The sequence below is a fragment of the Balaenoptera ricei genome, chromosome 18, assembly GCF_028023285.1.
Source record: "Balaenoptera ricei isolate mBalRic1 chromosome 18, mBalRic1.hap2, whole genome shotgun sequence".
Taxonomy (NCBI): Eukaryota; Metazoa; Chordata; class Mammalia; order Artiodactyla; family Balaenopteridae; genus Balaenoptera; species Balaenoptera ricei.
This window is the reverse complement of record NC_082656.1, coordinates 24,166,589-24,185,647: the sequence shown is the minus strand read 5'-3', so window position 1 is coordinate 24,185,647 and position 19,059 is coordinate 24,166,589. Positions and strand designations below refer to the sequence as shown.

Sequence of the window (19,059 nt, the reverse complement as noted above, 5' to 3'; positions counted from 1 at the left end):
TTCTTATGGCTTCCAAGTTGTGTATATAGCGTAGAAAGGAGTTTTACCACAAAATTATAAAAGCATTCTTTATTACATTCTAATTGTGCTGAGTTATTACAATTTGTCAAATTATCTGTCCTTTTGACACTGATTGAACAAATACTTCTTTAATAGCTAAAGTCCTAAATACTAAATTCCCATATATCCATGGGTCTATTTGTAGACTCTCTCCCATTCACTAAATTTATTTATTACAATGCCAGTAACACTTTGTTATTACTACCATACCTATGTTGTATATGATACCTGGTACAAGCTTCTCCCTGTTCCTTCAGTTTTTCAGGTTTGTCTATTTTTTTTTAATATTTTCTCTTTAAAAATGTTTTATCAAATTTCACAAAAGGTCCTGTTTAATTTATATATGAATAAGAGTGGAATTATCTTTACAGTGTTGATTTTTTTCCCTTCTATAGTAAATAGATGATCTACATTTAATATTTTCATTTTATTTTAGGTATTTTATTTTATATATAGGTGTATTAGACTTATACTCATCTGTTTTACAGTGTGGATGATTATTGTAAATGAAATTTTTCTTTCAATTATATTTTATAATGAGCTTTTGATGGTGTGTCTGATGGTGCAAAGACAGAAGTGTTTGCATATTGATTTTAGATTCATTCATGATAGTCAAACTACTTGTATTAGTTCTAATAATTTTTTAGTTGATGTCCTTGAGAGGTTTTAGGTGAGCAATCAGAGGCACTTATCTCTTCCTTTCCAATATTTAAATTCTTTCTTTGTTACAAATAGAAACTCTAATTTTCTATCTAAAAATCAGTATCAGTGATAAATAGCAAATGCCCTTCTTATCCTGTTCCAGACTTTACTGAGAAAGTTACCTTCTTCTGTTTTCAAACCAACTGGGCCTACTGTCTTTTTTAGGTGAGATCAAACTACATTTTCCCTTCCATTTAGAGTTTTTATTCTATTCTGGGTTCAAGTCTAATAGCATATATTTTCCTACGAAATCTGGGTTAAAAAAATTAACAGAAGTAGGACACAGTATTTCTCTTCTCGAATTTTGGTTATACTTCCTTTCTTATCCTTGGAGTTCTTCCTTATTCCTTACTCAGACAGGTCTAAAGTTTATCTATTTTACCAGAATTTTCAAAAAAACCTAGTTTTTGGTTTAATTTAGTGATGATAAATTTTTCTATTCAACTTCATCACTTTTTCCCCTTTATTTATTCCTCCCTTCTATTTGTATTTATTTTATGGCTATAATCTTATCTTAGTAAAATGCTTAGTTATTTTATTTCCATTTTTTCTAAAAGCTTTTAAACTTCTGCATCTTCTAAATAATTTTGTAGTCACATCCCATGGATTTTAATGTGGAATACTTTGAAATTTCTATTCTCTTATCCCAAAGTAATTTGTAATTTCAGTTTTGGTTTCAAAATTTTTTATCCTAATAGTCTCCCCCCATCCTCCCAGGGAACCTGAATCTTTAATATTTTTATTTTTTAACTGAATAATAATTAACACAAAATATATTAGTTTCAGGTATAAAACATAGTGACCTGATATTTTTATACATTATGAAATGATCACTGCAATAAGTCTAGTGTGGTGACAGATGGTAACCTAACAGTCCTTTAGAAAGGTAATTAGAAAAAAATTTTTAAGTGGATAAACTTTAAAATTTCTTATTGCTTAATTTCTAATTTTATTACATTTTTCTTAGGAATAGTGGCTTTATAGGATTTGGGGGTATTTTTGGAACTTACTGAGAGTCTTTGAGGCCTTAGTCATGGCCAATGGTAGTTAAGTCATATTTGTAAAGAATAGGTATTTTCATAAACTAGGTACAACACTTTGTAACTATGTCTATGTTATCATGCCAGGTCATTGTTATTCATATCCTCTATTCCTTATGAAGTTTTTTGGTTCACATGATGACCTATTAATTTCTACAGAGAACAAAAGGAAAATTTGACAAACCCATAATCTATATTACAGACTTCAGCAGTTTTTATTTCATATATTTCAAATCTATATTGATATTTACAGTTCACATTATCTTCAGGATTACATATTTTATGTGCATAAAATATTCTTTATCCTGTTGAATGCTTTTCATCTTGAATTCAATTTTGTCTCATATTAATATTGCTACATCTGCCTTCTTTTATTAGCATTTATGGATATATGTTCCATGCCTTTGTTTCCAACTCTTCTGTTTTATAGATATCTCTTAGAGTAGCATATAGCTAGATTTTTGCTTTTTTTTTTTTTTTTTTGCAATCCAAGAACTTTTTTTTAAATAAGGAAATTTAGCCTATATACCTTTTTTGTGATTGCTGTCTTGTTGCTTATAAAACTTCCACCCTCTTTTCTGCCTTTCGTTGTAATTATCAATTTTTCATTTGATTTTTTTCTTCTTACGTTTTTGTTATATATCCTATTTGTACATACAATACAATTAAACATATAATAAACACATAATTACTTATTTTTTTCTATCAATATCTGGAATTCACTAGCATTCACTCGTGCAAAAAAAATAATTGTTTTACTTCCTATCCTCCTCTCTCCCTTGTGCCTCTTCCATAGCACTGAAATCCTCCATGAGTTTAATTTCATCATGTTGATTCTTAATAATAAAAAAGAAAAAAAGCTAATCATATATTTGGCTATAAATGTCATTGTCTTCTTTATTCATAATTGTTCTGATATCTTACATCTTCCTCTTTCTTGGATTCCTTATTTGTTTGACCAGAGTTTATTTTGTGGCAGTTTTTTTCAGTAAAGATCTTAGAACTCACACAGAAGTGATAAAGTTGGCTGGCTGTGCAGGTAGCTTGTCTCCAGGATGGCAGGGGCCGGGGGTGGGGGGGCACATATTCCCCCAGGTATAGTACATTTACCAGGAGCACTTTCCGGGCCCCAGGATCTTCTCGTGTGTCCAAAAGTTCTTAGGCTCTACCCTTGGAGATAAAGGCCAGAGTCAGCTGGTCCCTCTCTCTTCTTCCTCTGCTATCCTTGTTTGGAGTTCCTTTATACTCTACCTTCTCCCTCCAAGCACTATGGTAGATTTCTTACATGGGTTATATTGATTAATCTTTGAGTTAGCAAATATTAGCCCCACCCCATGCTATATATGAGGAAACCTAGGCTCAGTGTTAGGAGAGAGGTTAAAGTTTGAGACCAGGCAGGCAGTCTGATCCTAGATCTACCCTCCCAAGAGGGGAGCACTGATGGTACCAGGTTCCAATGATGAGATACTTAAGTGAAACTATTTTGTAAATAAGGCACCAGTCAACTTTTATCTTTAACCAATTATTAACTACATCCTGAAAAAGACAGAAGCTGTTCCTGACATCCAGGAGCTGCCCTGGCATTCACAGCTAAGCCTTGGTGTTCTCCTATTGAAAGTGATTTCACACAGTATCAATATCAGAGGAGGTCACTTTATGATGGTGATGAATCATGAAAAAAAAGGCCACTCCATGATATGTCTGAACAAAGAAAAATACATGAACCTTGTCTAAACCACAAAAGTGACCAAACACCCCAACATTTTGGCTAATAGGAGTGACTATTGCTTATTTATCAATTACAGTATTAGTCTCACTCTGATCTTCCCTTGTTTTAAATAAGATTAAGATACCTGATACCTACTTTGCTGTACATCTGAAACTAACACAACATTGTTAATCAACTGTACTCCAATATAAAAAAAAGTAAAAAAAAAAAAAAGATACCTGATACCTAATCACTATTACCCCTGCTTCCTGATTAACAGCCAACCCAGAACAAAACCCTGCTTCCTCAAACCCTCTCCCGAAATCAACCCGACAGAGGCCCAAACCCAATCAAGTCCTTTCTGACGTCTTCTTACTAAGGTGGCTCACAATTCCCCCATCGTGCGGCTAGAGAATTTGGAATTTATTTCATAAGCAATGGGAAATAATCAAGGCTTTTGGAATAGGATAGTGACATGACAAAAGCTGTGCTGTAGAAAATGAAATCTGACAAACATATAAGACAATCGAGAAAAGAGACTGTTGGCAAAGAGAGTAAGAAAGCCATTCCAGTAACTCAGGGGATGACAAGGAGAAAGAAGCCATAATGCAAGTGGCATGTGAGAAATACCTATATGAAGGTGGTGGCAGTGGGAATGAAAATGAGTTAACATTCACTAGGACATCTGCAGGAAAAATTGATAGTGGGTAGAAATTTTAACCATCAACATGATTTAACATTCAGTAGGCAGGGATTCTCTCAGATTTCTCGTAAACTGTTCAGTCTCATTCTGAACAAAATAGAGGATTTTTGTACCTGTAAGTTCACTTCATTAGCATAAGATAGAAAGTTATGAATAGGATGACTTTCAGTTCACCTCACTGGGATTATAAAATGTGAGGTTGGATTTAAGCCTACCATATGGATAAGGGATCAGTTTAGCCCTTAAGTGTCTTTTGGAAGCTCCCACGAAGGGCATTAGAAGTTTAGTGAGCATATTAGAAGACAAACTTGGAACCTAAGTGTGCATATTCAGCAGACCTGCCTCGATCCTCAGCTCTAGGAAACTAAAACAGATGAAGATGTGCCTCCTAGGTACTAATCACACTATCATTCAAATGGAAATTAAAGAGATGCGTGGTTCCAATGGCGGAAATGAAGAAAACTTCCCCACATTACCATCGGCAGGCTGAGCTCACGGTGGTGCTTGGCAATTCAGAAATAAGAAGGTCCTACTTTGGAATGAGCTTGGTTCCAAGGGCTTTTTCAACCAAGGTTTTAAGAACTGAGCTCCTTCTCCCCTAGAAATATTGGTACCTAGGAGTACAGTCCAGCCAGGAGAGCTCACAAAAGCCCATGTATCCTACAGGAAGCTTAACTGTGGAATTAATCCAGTGTTGGACCTGGAAAGGGATGTCCTTCGGGTCTGAGGAAAATCAGAGAAAGCAGACATACTTCCTCAGTTTTTCTTTTGCCTCTTGCAGGCCAAATTTAGATCTTCCTTGGAGGAATCAGAAGTCAATTTTGCCCAAGTCTTTATCTCTGAACTGACCTATTCTACAGTCTTCTCCACAGGCCTCCCACAGGCCCCCCATAAGCTACAGTGCTTATCACCCCCACCCTAGCCTGATAATCCTGACCTTGTGAGTATAGCACACCTCTGAATTACTCATTATCCCTGGTCCTTCAAATCTCAAGACCAAGATTTGGCTGCGTTGCTCACTGTCTGTGACTTTGAATTACTCAACCCTCCACCTGTAAAATGAAGATGATATATCCCTAATAGGGTTGATCTAAAAATTAAATGAAAAAATGTATATAATATGCCTAACACTGCTGACACTCCATAGGTTCTCAATAATACAACAGCTTATTACTTTGAAATAACATTTAAAAGAGCCAAGCACTTTGTATATTTTTAAAACTATACAAATGTACAATCTATTAGATTAAATGATTATTAGATATGAGTTAAAATTGTAAATGCTTAAAATATACCCAATTCTCATCTCTCCAGCAAATCCTTAAGAGAACATTGTTTTTCCTAACACCTGCACCCAAAATGCATCTGACTGCCCCATTCACATCTTACCCTAACCCCCATAACTCATTACATGGGCTCAAAATTCAAATCTGTCTCAACATCCATCCAAAAACCACATGGTGAGAAAGATGACTATGACTCAAAATAAATTACCATTTAAATTTCAAATGCTGAAATTTAAATAATCTAAATCACAACATCCTTTCTTTGATTATAACAAAACACACACACACACAAAGGTATATTAACTGTTACTTCAAATCCTCAAAGCTACCAGTAATATTGACTAATTAAAAAGGCCATCCTGAAAAATCACATTTGTCTTTTTATAAGTAGTAAAGAATGACAGAGTAAAATAATGGTGAAAACTATGCCAAGGTTAGAAGCCTATTTCTACCCTTCACTTTCATGCTCAAGAATCCTAGAACTAACTCTACACTGTGAAATTCGAGTTTGTCCCCAGCCAGAGTGGCAGACTTAATGCACCATTAATCTGGTCTGTTCTCAGCCGCCAATTGAAATAGTCACAGTCATTTGATTTTTAAGGAAAAGACAGTACTGCAGAAGTACATTCCAGAGGTCTTTTCATAAAAACCATCCCATGTGCTCCATCTGCACATGCAATCTGCTTGTGTATTTTCAGCCAGCTTGCATGGGCAGATTAATGCGTACAATTAGAAAGCAACCCCACAGGCATTCAATAAACTGCTTTCACTATTACACTCAGGAGAGTCCCTCTGGATGTCAATAAAAGCCTAGTTTTCTGCCTGTTAGCTAAATAATTGACAACACTAAAAATAATCAGAAGCAAATGAACGAAGTCAGGAACAAAGTGGTAAGAAAGAATACATTAAGATTCTCATGGTGGTGCCCCAGGATGATATCATGAGCTTTTTATCCAGCAACCTGGGTTTACAGTCTGCTCAAGTCCATGGTTGCCCTTCTCTACAGAAAACAAAACAAAACAAAGAACACCATTCCTAGTCTGCTATTTGAACCACACATATCACAGCATTGAAAGAATTACTTATTTGTGTTTCTATTCTGTGATCCTTAGTTTGACAGCTTCAGGAGAATCTAATTTTTTGGTGAAGGGGATGGAATAGGGAACAGCCTAGTTGGTCTAGTTAAAACTTTGTGCTGTTAAAATGCTGAGAGCTCTCGGACTTCCCTGGTGGCGCAGTGGTTAAGAATCTGCCTGCCAATGCAGGGGACATGGGTTTGAGCCCTGGTCCGGGAAGATCCCACATCGCAGAGCAGCTAAGCCCATGAGCCACGACTACTGAGCCTGTGCTCTAGAGCCCGTGAGCCACAACTACTGAGCCCACGTGCCACAACTACTAAAGCCTGCATGCCTAGAGCCCACGCTCCACAACAAGAGAAGCCACCGCAATAAGAAGCCCACGCACCGCAATGAAGAGTAGCTCCCGCTCGCTGCAACTAGAGAAAGCCCACACGCAGTAACAGAGACCCAACACAGCCAAAAATAAATAAATAAATAAAAATTAAATGTTATACAGCAGAAACTAACACACCATTGTAACGCAATTATACTCCAATAAAGATGTTAAAAAAAATTCTAATAGCTCTCCTATACAATTCTTCCACCATAAATTGATTCTAAGAAAATATGATAAAGCCTTGTTATACAGAGGATCCATCTTATACAAGAAGTTTCTTTCATATTTCTAGCTATATAATGGTCATTCATTTCATTAGCTATTGGTCTTTTAATTTCAAAAGTACTTCAAAACAAAATACATTTAAAACACACACACATATACTTCTTCTTGTGTTTCTCAATAGGCTTTAACAATCAATTTGAGATACTTCTCATTTTTAGCCAACTTCTCTTTTTTCTGGTTAACTGGGACTTTTATGATAAGCAGAAGAAAGATCAAGAGTGAAATGTGCGTGTAATTGAATTCAGCTCCACTGCTAGTGTGTGAGGTGCCTGAGGGTAGAACTCTTCTTTCTTTACAGAAAAAGGGTGATCTCTAGTATTCAGTAAAACACAAACTCAAGAAGCTGGAGGACTAGTAAAAAAAGGTTTGAGGACACAATCTCCCACATCCTTTAAAACCCCAAGAATCTCTCATCCTCCACTTTATCATGTTTAAAACTCCCCAGAGGATGGACTTGTTCAACTTCCCAGTCCTGTACCTAAGACCCCTCATTGGTAAGCAGGTCTTCCCTTTTCCAGTGTAAACAAGGATGCCACAGGATAAGTACATTTGTTCTTATTGTGTCTTCAGGCTACAAATGCCCCCATAGCATTTGGGGGCATTCAACTCCTCTGATTGGCCGAGAAATCAACTCTCATCCATTCTCTACCAAAGAAGGGGGAGGCAATAATACATTAACCCTTAATCTATTGCCTGCCGCCCTCTATCTCTCTCTAAGACAGCCAACTTCTCCTGGTGTTTAGCTTCACACCAGCTTCCTTACCCCCATGTCTGCCTTAGAACAAAAGTGGGGAAAGATAAAGTCATTCATTAGCACTTCCACCCAACCCCATTCTATCTCCCACTCTTTTCCTGTCCTGGGTAGCGGAGGCCAGGTATCCAACTTGCTAATGGGCAAAGTGAAGTGCTGAGAAACTTCTTGTACATTCCAACCTCTGAGTCTTAAAGCAAGGAGCTGTTGCTTACAGTAGAGGCAGGAGAATCTCAGCGGAATGAGAAAACCAGTGGATGCTGTACTTGGAAGAGGGACACACTTTAGGGTGTCACATATGCTCACCCCAACATCAGAATGATCTTAAATTCTACAAATGAGGTATAACAACGGGAACAGATAAGAGGAGGCAGTCAGTACAGTCCATCGGAAAATGGGAGGCCGATGACTAGTTCTGGTGGAACCAGAAATCTCTAAACGGTCTCTACAAAATAAGCTGTCTGATCCCATTCAACAAGAACCTCTGTAAGAAGTTACATATCAAGTCCCCATGAAATTCAGTCACTTATATACCATTTATTTTTTTAAATAAATTTTTTATAAGATTTTTAAAATAAATTTATTTATTTTATTTATATTTATTTTTGGCTGTGTTGGGTCTTCGTTGCTGCACGCAGCCCTTCTCTAGTTGTGGCGAGTGGGGGCTACTCTTTGTTGCGGTGCATGGGCTTCTCATGGCGGTGGCTTCTCTTGTTGCAGAGCACGGGCTCTAGGGCCACGGGCTTCAGTAGTTGCGGCATGCGGGCTCAGTAATCATGGCTCGCAGGCTGTAGAGCACAGGCTCAGTAGTTGTGGCGCACAGGCTTAGTTGCTCTGCGGCATGTGGGATCTTCCAAGACCAGGGCTCAAACCCATGTCCCCTGCATTGGCAGGCGGATTCTTAACCACTGCACCACCAGGGAAGCCCTATATAAGATATTTTATTTAATCCTTACAAATGGCCGATGGGAGAGATATTACCAACCCTAATTTTTTTTAGAAAAACTAAGCTTTAAAGAGGTTTAGTAGTTTGTCCAAGGTCACAGCTGAAGAATGGAGCTAGGATTTTGAACCCAAATCTGCTTGTTTAATTCTACCATATTTGGAATTAACCTAGGGACAGAAATATGGTTCTTTGGTTTTGTCTATTCTTTTAAGCAGTGTGCAAGTAACCTAGCTACTTAGAGCTGGAACACAAACTTATCTTTAAAGCTTGTATAAGAGAGTAGATTATCTACATTATAAAGCACATAGTAGTTGCCCTATACATGTTAGCTGCTGTAATTCACAAGTCATACTGGAAAAAGTACCTTGATGTATGACCACCACTTGGGAGCTTTGCTGATAAATGTGAAATTATTTCTCAATTCTTGTTTACAAAAATAGAAGTCCTCAGTCCATTAGGTAAATCCCTAGTTAGTTTAGATTCTGCTTGGGTACTTCTTTCAAACAACATCTTCCTTATATTGGTGTTTTGGAAGTCTTCATAATCAAAAGTAACCTGGATCACCAAAAAGCAAGCCCTCCAAGTTATTTAGAATGGGGAATTTCTCAAATTTGGCAGTATTCTTTCTAATCTGTTGACTGCTAAAGAATACTTTAATGAGTATAGATATCTCCAAACTTAGAACCTCACTTCTAGAGTTCAATTATATAATTAATAGTCAACAATCCAACACCAGATGTTTTGAATAGTTACTATCACCTAGAATTTAAAAGCACAATGAACAATATGTCTATAAAATGTACAAAGTTCTGAAAATATAAATTTACCATTGCTGATGTTCTCTTAAAGCTTCTCTTCTGAGGTTTTCTTGACGCCTCTTTTTCTCCTCTAGTTTATTGCTCTGAAATTTCAAGTATCAAAATGTAATCTATTAGGAAAGCTTTAAGCAGAATCATGATGTTAAAATTACCCAAGGTCCAAAATCTTTAGGCTCAAGTGGCCTCAGTAATCCAATATGGTACCTACCAGGGCTTCCAAGGTGATAATCCTGTCACAACCCATGTGCCCTACACTGAAAGCCAGGAGCTCCAAGTTCTTTCCATGGCTCCCCTCTCCCAACTTGATTGGTATAATCACAGAATCAGTATTTCACATTTTTACCTTAGTTCAGATGATAGCAACATTTATATCTTAAGCAGTGTTTTCAAAATGTTCTAAGGAAAACATGAAATTTCCACACCAATCATGTTAAATTAAAATTATAATAAACGATTAAATAGATGATACAAAATATGTATATATATATAAATGGTTAAATAGTTGATACTACATATATATCTCCACATTACAATAAAGCATTCAGGAAAAGATTTTCAATAAGCCAATTCAATTCCCTTCTGACCTAGAATCAGATACTTAAAGCTGTTGAGAGACTGAACAGCAAATGTCCAAAAAAAGCCATCCACTTGAATAGAAGAATCCTCTCATTTTTTAAATTAGTTGTTTGGAGAGTCCAGAGATAAACTTCACATTTGATATTACTGTCACCATGGCTCTGGCATATTTTAATCCAACTTAATAACCCAGAAACGCTTGTGTTTTTTTACTATGATACAACTGTCATTTTTTTAATTTGCCTGTGAAAAACAAGTAGACTTCCTAGACAACAAATTTAATGGGGAGTTGAAACAAGTTCTACAACACAGGAGGACTTGAAGTTTTAATTGAATCCAAGGGAGAAGTCAAGCAGCTGGATTTGCTTTAAAAAAAAAAAAAAAATGGACTTGTCCCTCAGGAAGACCTGTGAAAAGGGAATAATGGAAATCATCACTTCCAAACTCTAACATAAGTTTAGCTCCATCTTCCAAAGAGAGGAAAAAACTGTTCATATTGTTCATTTCCATGAAAGTCTTCATTCACACAGAACTATTTACTCATCCCATTTTGAAAGGTAAAATGGATGATTTCAGTTTCAGAAAAAACATAAAGGAAATTTACTACAATCCAAGAGAATTGTAATACAATTCAGTTGTAATTCAATTATAATACAAGGCAATTGGATTATTAATGAATCACAGTTCTAGGAAGCAAACTAACAGAAAATAGTACAACTGAATAAACATGATCTCAATCTAGAAAAAAATCCTGACTCATGAGACCAAAAGTAGTCAATTGTGATGAGCTCCCCACATCTCTGGGGGAAGAAAAGGGGGCTGGGAGGTAAAAGACAGCAAGCAAGCAAGCAGTAGGTATTGATTAAACCAGGATTAGGAACGCTACTTAGAGAACAGTGAGAAAATCACACAAGCATTTAGAGACCAGGGCTGGGTTCCTTTAGCAAGGTCAGAAATTGGAACATGGATTTTCATCTCTTCACTTATAGATTATCATTGGACTCAACTTACAAAAACAGTTACTCAGTAGCTTAATTCTTTCCAACAAAGGTCTGTTTATCCCTCAAGAGTTGATGGAGAAGTATTCTGCAAAATACTGGAGTATTTAAGTATTCAATACCTACCACTGTAGTAGCTATTTTAGTACACTAATCCAAATACTTAAGATTTAGTCAGACTACTTATTTCTTCCCATTTAACAGTGAGTTAAGGAGTCACCCAACCATACTTATATGTATACAAATGCATAATATAAAAAATCTAAGGGCTTCCCTAGTGGTGCAGTGGTTGAGAATCCGCCTGCCAATGCAGGGGACACGGGTTCGAGCCCTGGTCTGGGAGGATCCCGCATGCCGCGGAGCAGCTGGGCCCGTGAGCCACAACTGCTGAGCCTGTGCGTCTGGAGCCTGTGCTCCGCAACAAGAGAGGCCGTGATAGTGAGAGGCCTGTGCACTGTGATGAAGAGTGGCCCCCACTTGCCACAACTAGAGAAAGCCCTCGCACAGAAACAAAGACCCAACACAGTCAAAAATAGATAAATAAATAAATAAATTAAAAAAAAAAAAATCTAAGAACATGAGGTCCAGAAGAAAAAATATGGAATGAGTTCTAGGTCCACCATCACTGAGTGACCTTAAACAAATCATTTAATATCACTGAATCTCATGTATTCAACAAACATTTATCAAATGCCTATTATATGATCAGTACTATGTTCTGTTAGATTCTGGGAATACAAACAGAGCAGTGCCTACTCTGGAAAATTTTAGAAGCTAGCTGGGAACACAGACAAGAAAGCCATGATGGCAGTGTGTAAAATATATTAGGGAATAGAGGTTTGCAAATATGTAATATGAATACAAAGAAAAAGCACAGAAGTGGGCAATTGGGAAATGCTTTCAGCAGTTCCACAGACATTCATTCAGTGCCTTCTATGTGGGCAGACCCCATCCTGGGTTAGGGTTAGGGTTAGGGTTAGGGTTAGGGTTAGGGTTAGTGTTAGGGTTAGGGTTAGGGTTAAGGTTAGCCAAAATTTGAATAACATTTGGAATATGGTTTCTAACCTCGGGTTCATGAATAAGCTGTCTGATAGGAGAATGCTCATTTTTATGGAGCGTGAGTCCATAGCTTTCTTCAGATTTCCCTAGGGGCTGATGACCAAATAAAAGGATAAGAACCATGGGTCTAATGAGAGGTAGAAATTCTAGATAGAGACCAATCTTAAGCAAGAACTTTCCAGGAGGAAAAGGAGGTGATGGGAGCAAGGCTACTGCACTCCATTGTATGGTTTCTTACTGCCCAGGGGCCTAGCAGAGAGGTTAAAAAGGCTGAAACAGAGACAGCATTCAGCTTACCAAGGCTTGCATCCCAGCATGGGGTGTTTCAGCACAGCAGAGGTGTCTTTTTCTATTTCTCACAAAAGCACCATCTGTCACCAATCTGAGCACCCACAGAACTGACTGCCTGGATGAAGAATCTGTTTCTAATTTGCACAAAGGCAATGATGGGATAGCAGTGGCCCTGAATAGGAAAAGGGCATTCCTATAACATAATATTTTCAATATAGAAAGGCACAAGAGAATATGCCAGTTCAGGAAACCCCAAGAAGCTTGTGGATAAATTCAAAGGGGTTTGTAGTGAGATGGGTGGAGGACAAGGCTGAGGAAGTAGGAAGAGGCAATTGTAAAGAAATGTATATGCCAAGTAAAGGAGTTTGGACTTCATTAAAGGCAATGATGAGCCATTATGTTATTTTAAGCAGGATGGTAAGCAGCTCACCCTGAAAGCAACACGAAGGATAAGCCGCAGAAAGGACCACAGATATAAAAACCAACGGTGTGGTTCTCACAGTAATCCAGGCTATAAATTATGAGTCCCAAATTAAGAAAACAGGGACAGAAAAGAAAGGACAAATTCTAGAAAAATGTGGGGGACAGAAATAAGAGGAGAGTAAAAAGAAATAGTAGGAGGTAGGCTATATTAATATAGAATGAGTCAAAAAAGGGGGGAAGATTACAGGTGACTATCATTTAAGAGCATCAGAATGAATATGAGGTCAGTTTTGAACCTACTGGATTTGAGATACACTGTGGCACATCTAGAAAGAAATATCAAGCATACAGTAAAATATATGGTTCTGGGATTCAAGAATATGGTCTGGAGATGTGGATTTCAGAAATCATCAGCACAAGCAAAATCCACAGACGTGGAAATGCGGGGGGCTTTCACCTAAGAATTTGGTGGCATAGGCACAGGGAAATGAGAGAAGATGAATGGATGGGACCTGGATAGAACATCAATAGCAGAAAAACAAGCAGAGGAAAAGGATCCAGAGGGGTAGAATTTGAAGGACACAGTACTATTTAAATAGTTACAATATTACAAACAGTTTAGATAAGTTAGGAACTGAAGAGTCTCCACTGAGTTTTTCAACTAAGAGCTCATTAGTGATTCTTGGCTAGATAAATACCCATGAATTACTAGAGACAGAAGTCAAACTCAGCCCACCAAGGAACAAGTGAAGGTGAGGACTCAAAGAAGGTAAGTTTCTAAGCTAGCTAAGCTCAGCATCACCTGGGGAACTTTGTTTAAAACAGAGATGATTTTTTTTTTCTTTTTTTTGGTTCAGGTGATTGATAAGGAGTCAGTCTACATACTGGCATGTAGGAACCCAATGTGGTAGAAAAGGCTTTCAAGAAGCTGAGCTGTGATGCTTGGGAGGGAGGAGTTGAAAGCAAACCAGAACAGAGACACTTGGTTTTTAAGATGAGAGATTTCAGTATGATTATACCCCAAGAGAGAAAAACAGAAACAACAAGAAAGCTACAGGAGAAAAGGAGGGTTAACCGATGGAGCAGCAATGTTCCCGGGGAGATGGAGGAAAGATGGGATGGGAAGCACGGGTGGGAGAATCCATCATAGCAACAAGGAAGAGCACTTTCTTATTCCTGCTGAGATGAGACGGGGGCAGAAACAGCAAAGGAAGAGTAAGGAAACGGAAAAATATAGGTACTTCCAGCCTTGTGGTCTTTATTCACTAGAAGGTGGGAAATGAGGTCATGTGCTGAAAACGAAAGGTGAGGATAAGAAGAATGTGAAGGGAGGAAGATGTCGGTAATTAGAGATGAGCCTAGACTGCAAAGGAAAATGCTGTGCACTAGGAATTGTTAAAGACCCAGCTGGGAGGGAAGCCCAGCAATCTCGTGTGACAGGAAGAGCCAGTGTGTTTTTTCTCCAGCAACCCAGTTCATGTGGGTTCATTTAATTTAGAAATAAATTAAACCAATCCAATTCATGTGTAAAAAAAAATCCTCTCTGCCTTCCACACAAGAGGTTGATATAATAGTAGAGTCAAATGAAATAGGGCACTTCTTTACATGTATAGTTAATTAGGTCAGGGCACCCTTTTTCACTACTTACTTAGCGCTACCCATTGTACAAAGAGATTTGCACCTATTGTATCCTTTAATCCCACCAGTCCCATTATTATATTATTATACCCATTTTACAGCTAAGGAAAGTGAAACATAAAGAAGCTAACAGCTTACACTTTTAGTACTACATCTGCATTTCAGAGATATCATTAACATCCCAACATTATGGGATTAATTAATGGGGTCAATTAATGGGACCCTACTGCATTCCAACAACCAGAGCCTTAATGCCCACACCAGTTCATCCACAAAGACATGCATGATGTAGGAACCATATTTCTGGGAAATACTTGAAAGTTCTGTTTTGTTCCTTGAAAGTTTTCAGAAATGGAAACTTTTCCCAGTTTATAAAAACAATATTGAAATAATTTCCTTGATGTTGAGTTTTATTCCTAAAACTGTTCTTAAACCATTAGCCCTCGCTAGTACTTGTTTCCTAGAAATAAGCAACAGTGTGATTTCTTAAAAACATGTATATGGGGCTTCCCTGGTGGTGCAGTGGTTAAGAATCCACCTGCCAATGCAGGGGACATGGGTTCGAGCCCTGGTCCGGGAAGATCCCACATGCCGCGGAGCAACTAAGCCCGTGCACCACAACTACTGAGCCTGCGCTCTAGAGCCACAACTACTGAGCCCGTGAGCCACAGCTACTGAAGCCCACGTGCCTAGAGCCGTGCTCTGCAACAAGAGAAGCCACCACAATGAGAAACCCGCACACCACAACGAAGAGCAGCCCCCATTCACCGCAACTAGAGAAAGCCTGTGCGCAGCAACAAAGACCCAAGGCAGCCAAAAATTAAATTAATTTAAAAAAAAACAAAAAACATGTATATGGATGCATCTCTGCATCTAATATGCATACCTTGTTTTCTATGCTAATAGGAAATGAAGTAGGTACAAAGTAGTTCCTACTTCATTTTATAACATTAAAACGAACTAATGATGCTTCTCAGTGTCTACATAAAACACCGTGACCTCCAGGGCTCCACATAACTTCATCAGCTTTATGACTTTATAGTTTACTGGAAAGAACAAGGAAAGGCTTCGTTTGCCACTCAGATCCGTAGCTGATTTCTTGCCCTTTCTGATGTTATAATACCCTAAGAGGTTGGGAGAATCAAATGAAAGAATTTGTAAACTATATAGCCCTATATAATATGATTTCAAACATACGAGGATCAAAGGCAGAATAAGATGAATCCAGGAGGTAGGGAGGGTCTTTGACATGGAATTGGAGATTTTTATTTTTTAAGTTTGTGGGTGTTATGAAAGTCTGGAAAAAATCAAATTATTACTCTGCCATACAGATCTCCAGGAAGAGAAATTAATACACTATAAAACCACATGAGTTGTATTAGTTTTCTATTGCTGCTATAACAACCATGAACTTAATAACTTAAAACAACATAAATTTGTTAATAATCTTACAGTTCTGGAGGTCAGAAGTCCAAAACGGGTCTAACGGGGCTAAAATAATATATTGATGTTGAGGGAAATTGGCAGACTCCAGTACCAGTAGCAGCTGTTATGTCCACAAGGCTTTTCGGTAGCTAGCAGTATGAGTCCCCTCCAAAGACTACAGCAGGGTCTTTACTTCTTTCTACCCCTACAATAGGGACTCTATTTCCAGAATCACATCTTCTGTTTGCATGCTCTGCTATCCTAAGATGTCCATCATCTATTTGTTCAGTGTAGAAGTTAGGGGTACCACAGTTATGGTTTTGTAGCTCCTACCCATAGGTTTAGTCTCCTTTATCCAATGGCCTTTCTCTACTTCAAGCCAACAATGGCAGGCTGAGTCTTTCTCCTGCTCCATCTCTTCATGCTCTCAATCTTCTGTCTCCCTCTTCCAAGTTAAGGACCCTTATGATAACATTGGACCCACCTGAATAATGCAGGATACACACTCTCCCTACTTGAAAGTAAGTTGATTAGCAACCTTAATTCCACCTGCAAACTTAGCTCCCCTTTGCCATATAACAGAACATCTCCCTAGGTTCCAGGGATTAGAATGTGGAAGAGGAGGGGAAGGGGGCATTTTTCTGCCTACCACATGGGTTGTAATCTATTTTTAAATCAGTAAGTATCAGACACATAATGTGCCAGATAATTCATAAAATCCTTGCCCTTGCCGCCAAGCCCTCTGAAGCTTGGTTTGGGAATGTGGCGGGGCGGGAGGCGGAGGCAGTGAAAGGAGGACCTCTTTCCTTTAGGGCAAAGCAGTGGTGTGCTGATAAGCTTAACAACCAGCTCTAGCAGGGAGGAGGAGGGGAGGTTGATTTGTAGCATTTACTGATTTCTGTGGTGAAAATACTTCTCATGGTCAGTTTCAGTCTACCAACATGAAGTCCGCTAGCCCACAAAATAGAACAATCCACTCTCATGAGCCAGTACAAGGAGGCCCCGGTACACCACTGGAACAATACATAACATCAACATACTCTAATGTAGGGAATACAAGTTTAACTGAAGCATCCCAGAGCCCTCTCCAAAGTTCCCCTTAACCCACAGGATTAACCCTTCCTGGATCCCATTGTCATGATCAGAGGCTAAAGAGCTGGCTGCCTTTCATACCTTTGTGCGTATTAAGGACCCATATGTGCTGGCAGGGAGTACAGTTTACTCTCCCCTTACTCACACACAGGTGGTGACCAATCAGAAAGAGACCCAGTGTTCCCTGGTGACCCCTCCTGGGAGAGGACAAACTGAAGGTCAAGGGGGATTAAGACCAAGAGGCCAAGTTAGAGGTTCTCGGGTGGCAATAGGCTCTTGCATTCGACTTGGCTCATAGTTCCTGGACAGCAGCCATTTGCCTGAGGGGGACGGTGGTATTTTGTAAGCTGGTGTCCACGTGTGTGTTTGCTGTGCAGTTTAAGGAATAAATGCTCCATAAGCACAGCCATTATCGCTTCCCTTGGCCATTTTCACACTGGCAATGTGAAGTATGCCATTTCTAGATGGCTAATGTCCATTTTTCTTTTATCTGACACAAGCTATTAAATGGGCTCACATTTAGTATGAAAAGCAAGATTTATATACAACAGGGAGAGCTAGGTCAGGGTGGCAGTCCGGGCCGATTAGCCAGAGAAATCAAGTCTGTGGAAGGACCAGAGTGGGCTGCTCCTTCTCTTGTAAGGCAATTTAGATTAATGCTCCTCAAACCGGTATGTGTATAAGAATCACCTGGAGAGCTTGTTAAAATGCAGGTTCTGTTTCAGAAGGTCTGGGGTGGGACTTGAGATTCTGTATGTCTAATAAGTGATATCAAGGCTGCTGGTTCAAGGACCACATTTTGAATGGGATGGATCTAGACATATCAACTCCCTCTCCCCATCTCTCACTTTTGGACAAATTTATACCAATAATCATTACATTTGTCATGTTAGAAAAGCCAACCCAGTTAAGACTTCTGTAGTTAATGATTGCTGTACATCTAGTGTTATAGTATAACTTGGAAAGGGAGGGAATGCTGCTTTTACTCAATGTTAAAGAAAACTGTTTCAGCCACTAACATTTCTGAATAGTATACATAATTTGACCAAAGAAGAAATGAGCTATAAATGACCCACAAGCCAGCCAATTATGGGTATTAAATGACAACTAATAAATCACTTTTAGGATAAGAGTTTACAACACAATTCTTTAGGATCTGCAAGCCCCTTAATTAGATTTGATGATTTTCTTAGTTGCACCTGAAATACAGAATGATTATGCTATATAAAGGGAATACCTTCTCTACAATCACAAGACTGGAGTGTGAACCTTCCTTTGAAGGAAAAAATGGGGCAGGGGTGGGGTTGAATGGAAAAGAGTGAGGAATAGAGAGGTAGAAAGAGAGAGAAAGACAGGTTTTAAAAAGTTATTATGAGAATCTTTTCAATGAAGGTATAATAGCTGATGACTTGGAAGTGAACTGCTGAATCAAATTTAGTAAACAAAGTGCCTATACTCTTTTTTTTTTATACCTCCAGCATTTCAATTCCTCATTTATAAGTCCAGTCTTATCTCTACCCCCTACCTCTTTACAGATGTAGCATCTCTACAGATGTAGCATCTCTACATCTACACATGTTCCCAGCCTTGAGAGACAAGGAGGTGAGGCTTACAGACTCACTTTACAGGAATAGTTCGGAGAGGGGTACAGGCCTGTCCAAGGTCACACAGCACAACAGGACACCTTGCAAGAAAGACTTAGTTTGCTCCCCAGCCAGGTAGAGAGCTCCTCGGGGAAAGAAAAGACTCACACTCTTGCACATTCCACAAGCCATCAGCTTTGGACTTCATTAACTCTAGTAA

At 38.5% G+C, this 19,059-nt stretch overlaps 1 protein-coding gene across 9 annotated transcripts in view; it reads right to left on the bottom strand.

Annotated features, from left to right (window-relative positions):
• The window catches only part of EPSTI1 (epithelial stromal interaction 1), a 105,949-nt gene that overhangs the window by 54,847 nt on the left and 32,043 nt on the right, over positions 1–19,059 (bottom strand). For 8 of the 9 annotated variants that reach the window (XM_059902515.1, XM_059902511.1, XM_059902512.1 and 5 more), the window contains one exon: positions 9,764–9,837. The exons of the other annotated variant lie outside the window; for it this stretch is intronic. In XM_059902515.1, coding sequence (XP_059758498.1) covers positions 9,764–9,837 — 74 coding nt within the window. The remainder of the gene's footprint in view (positions 1–9,763; positions 9,838–19,059) is intronic. 9 annotated transcript variants of the gene reach the window in all.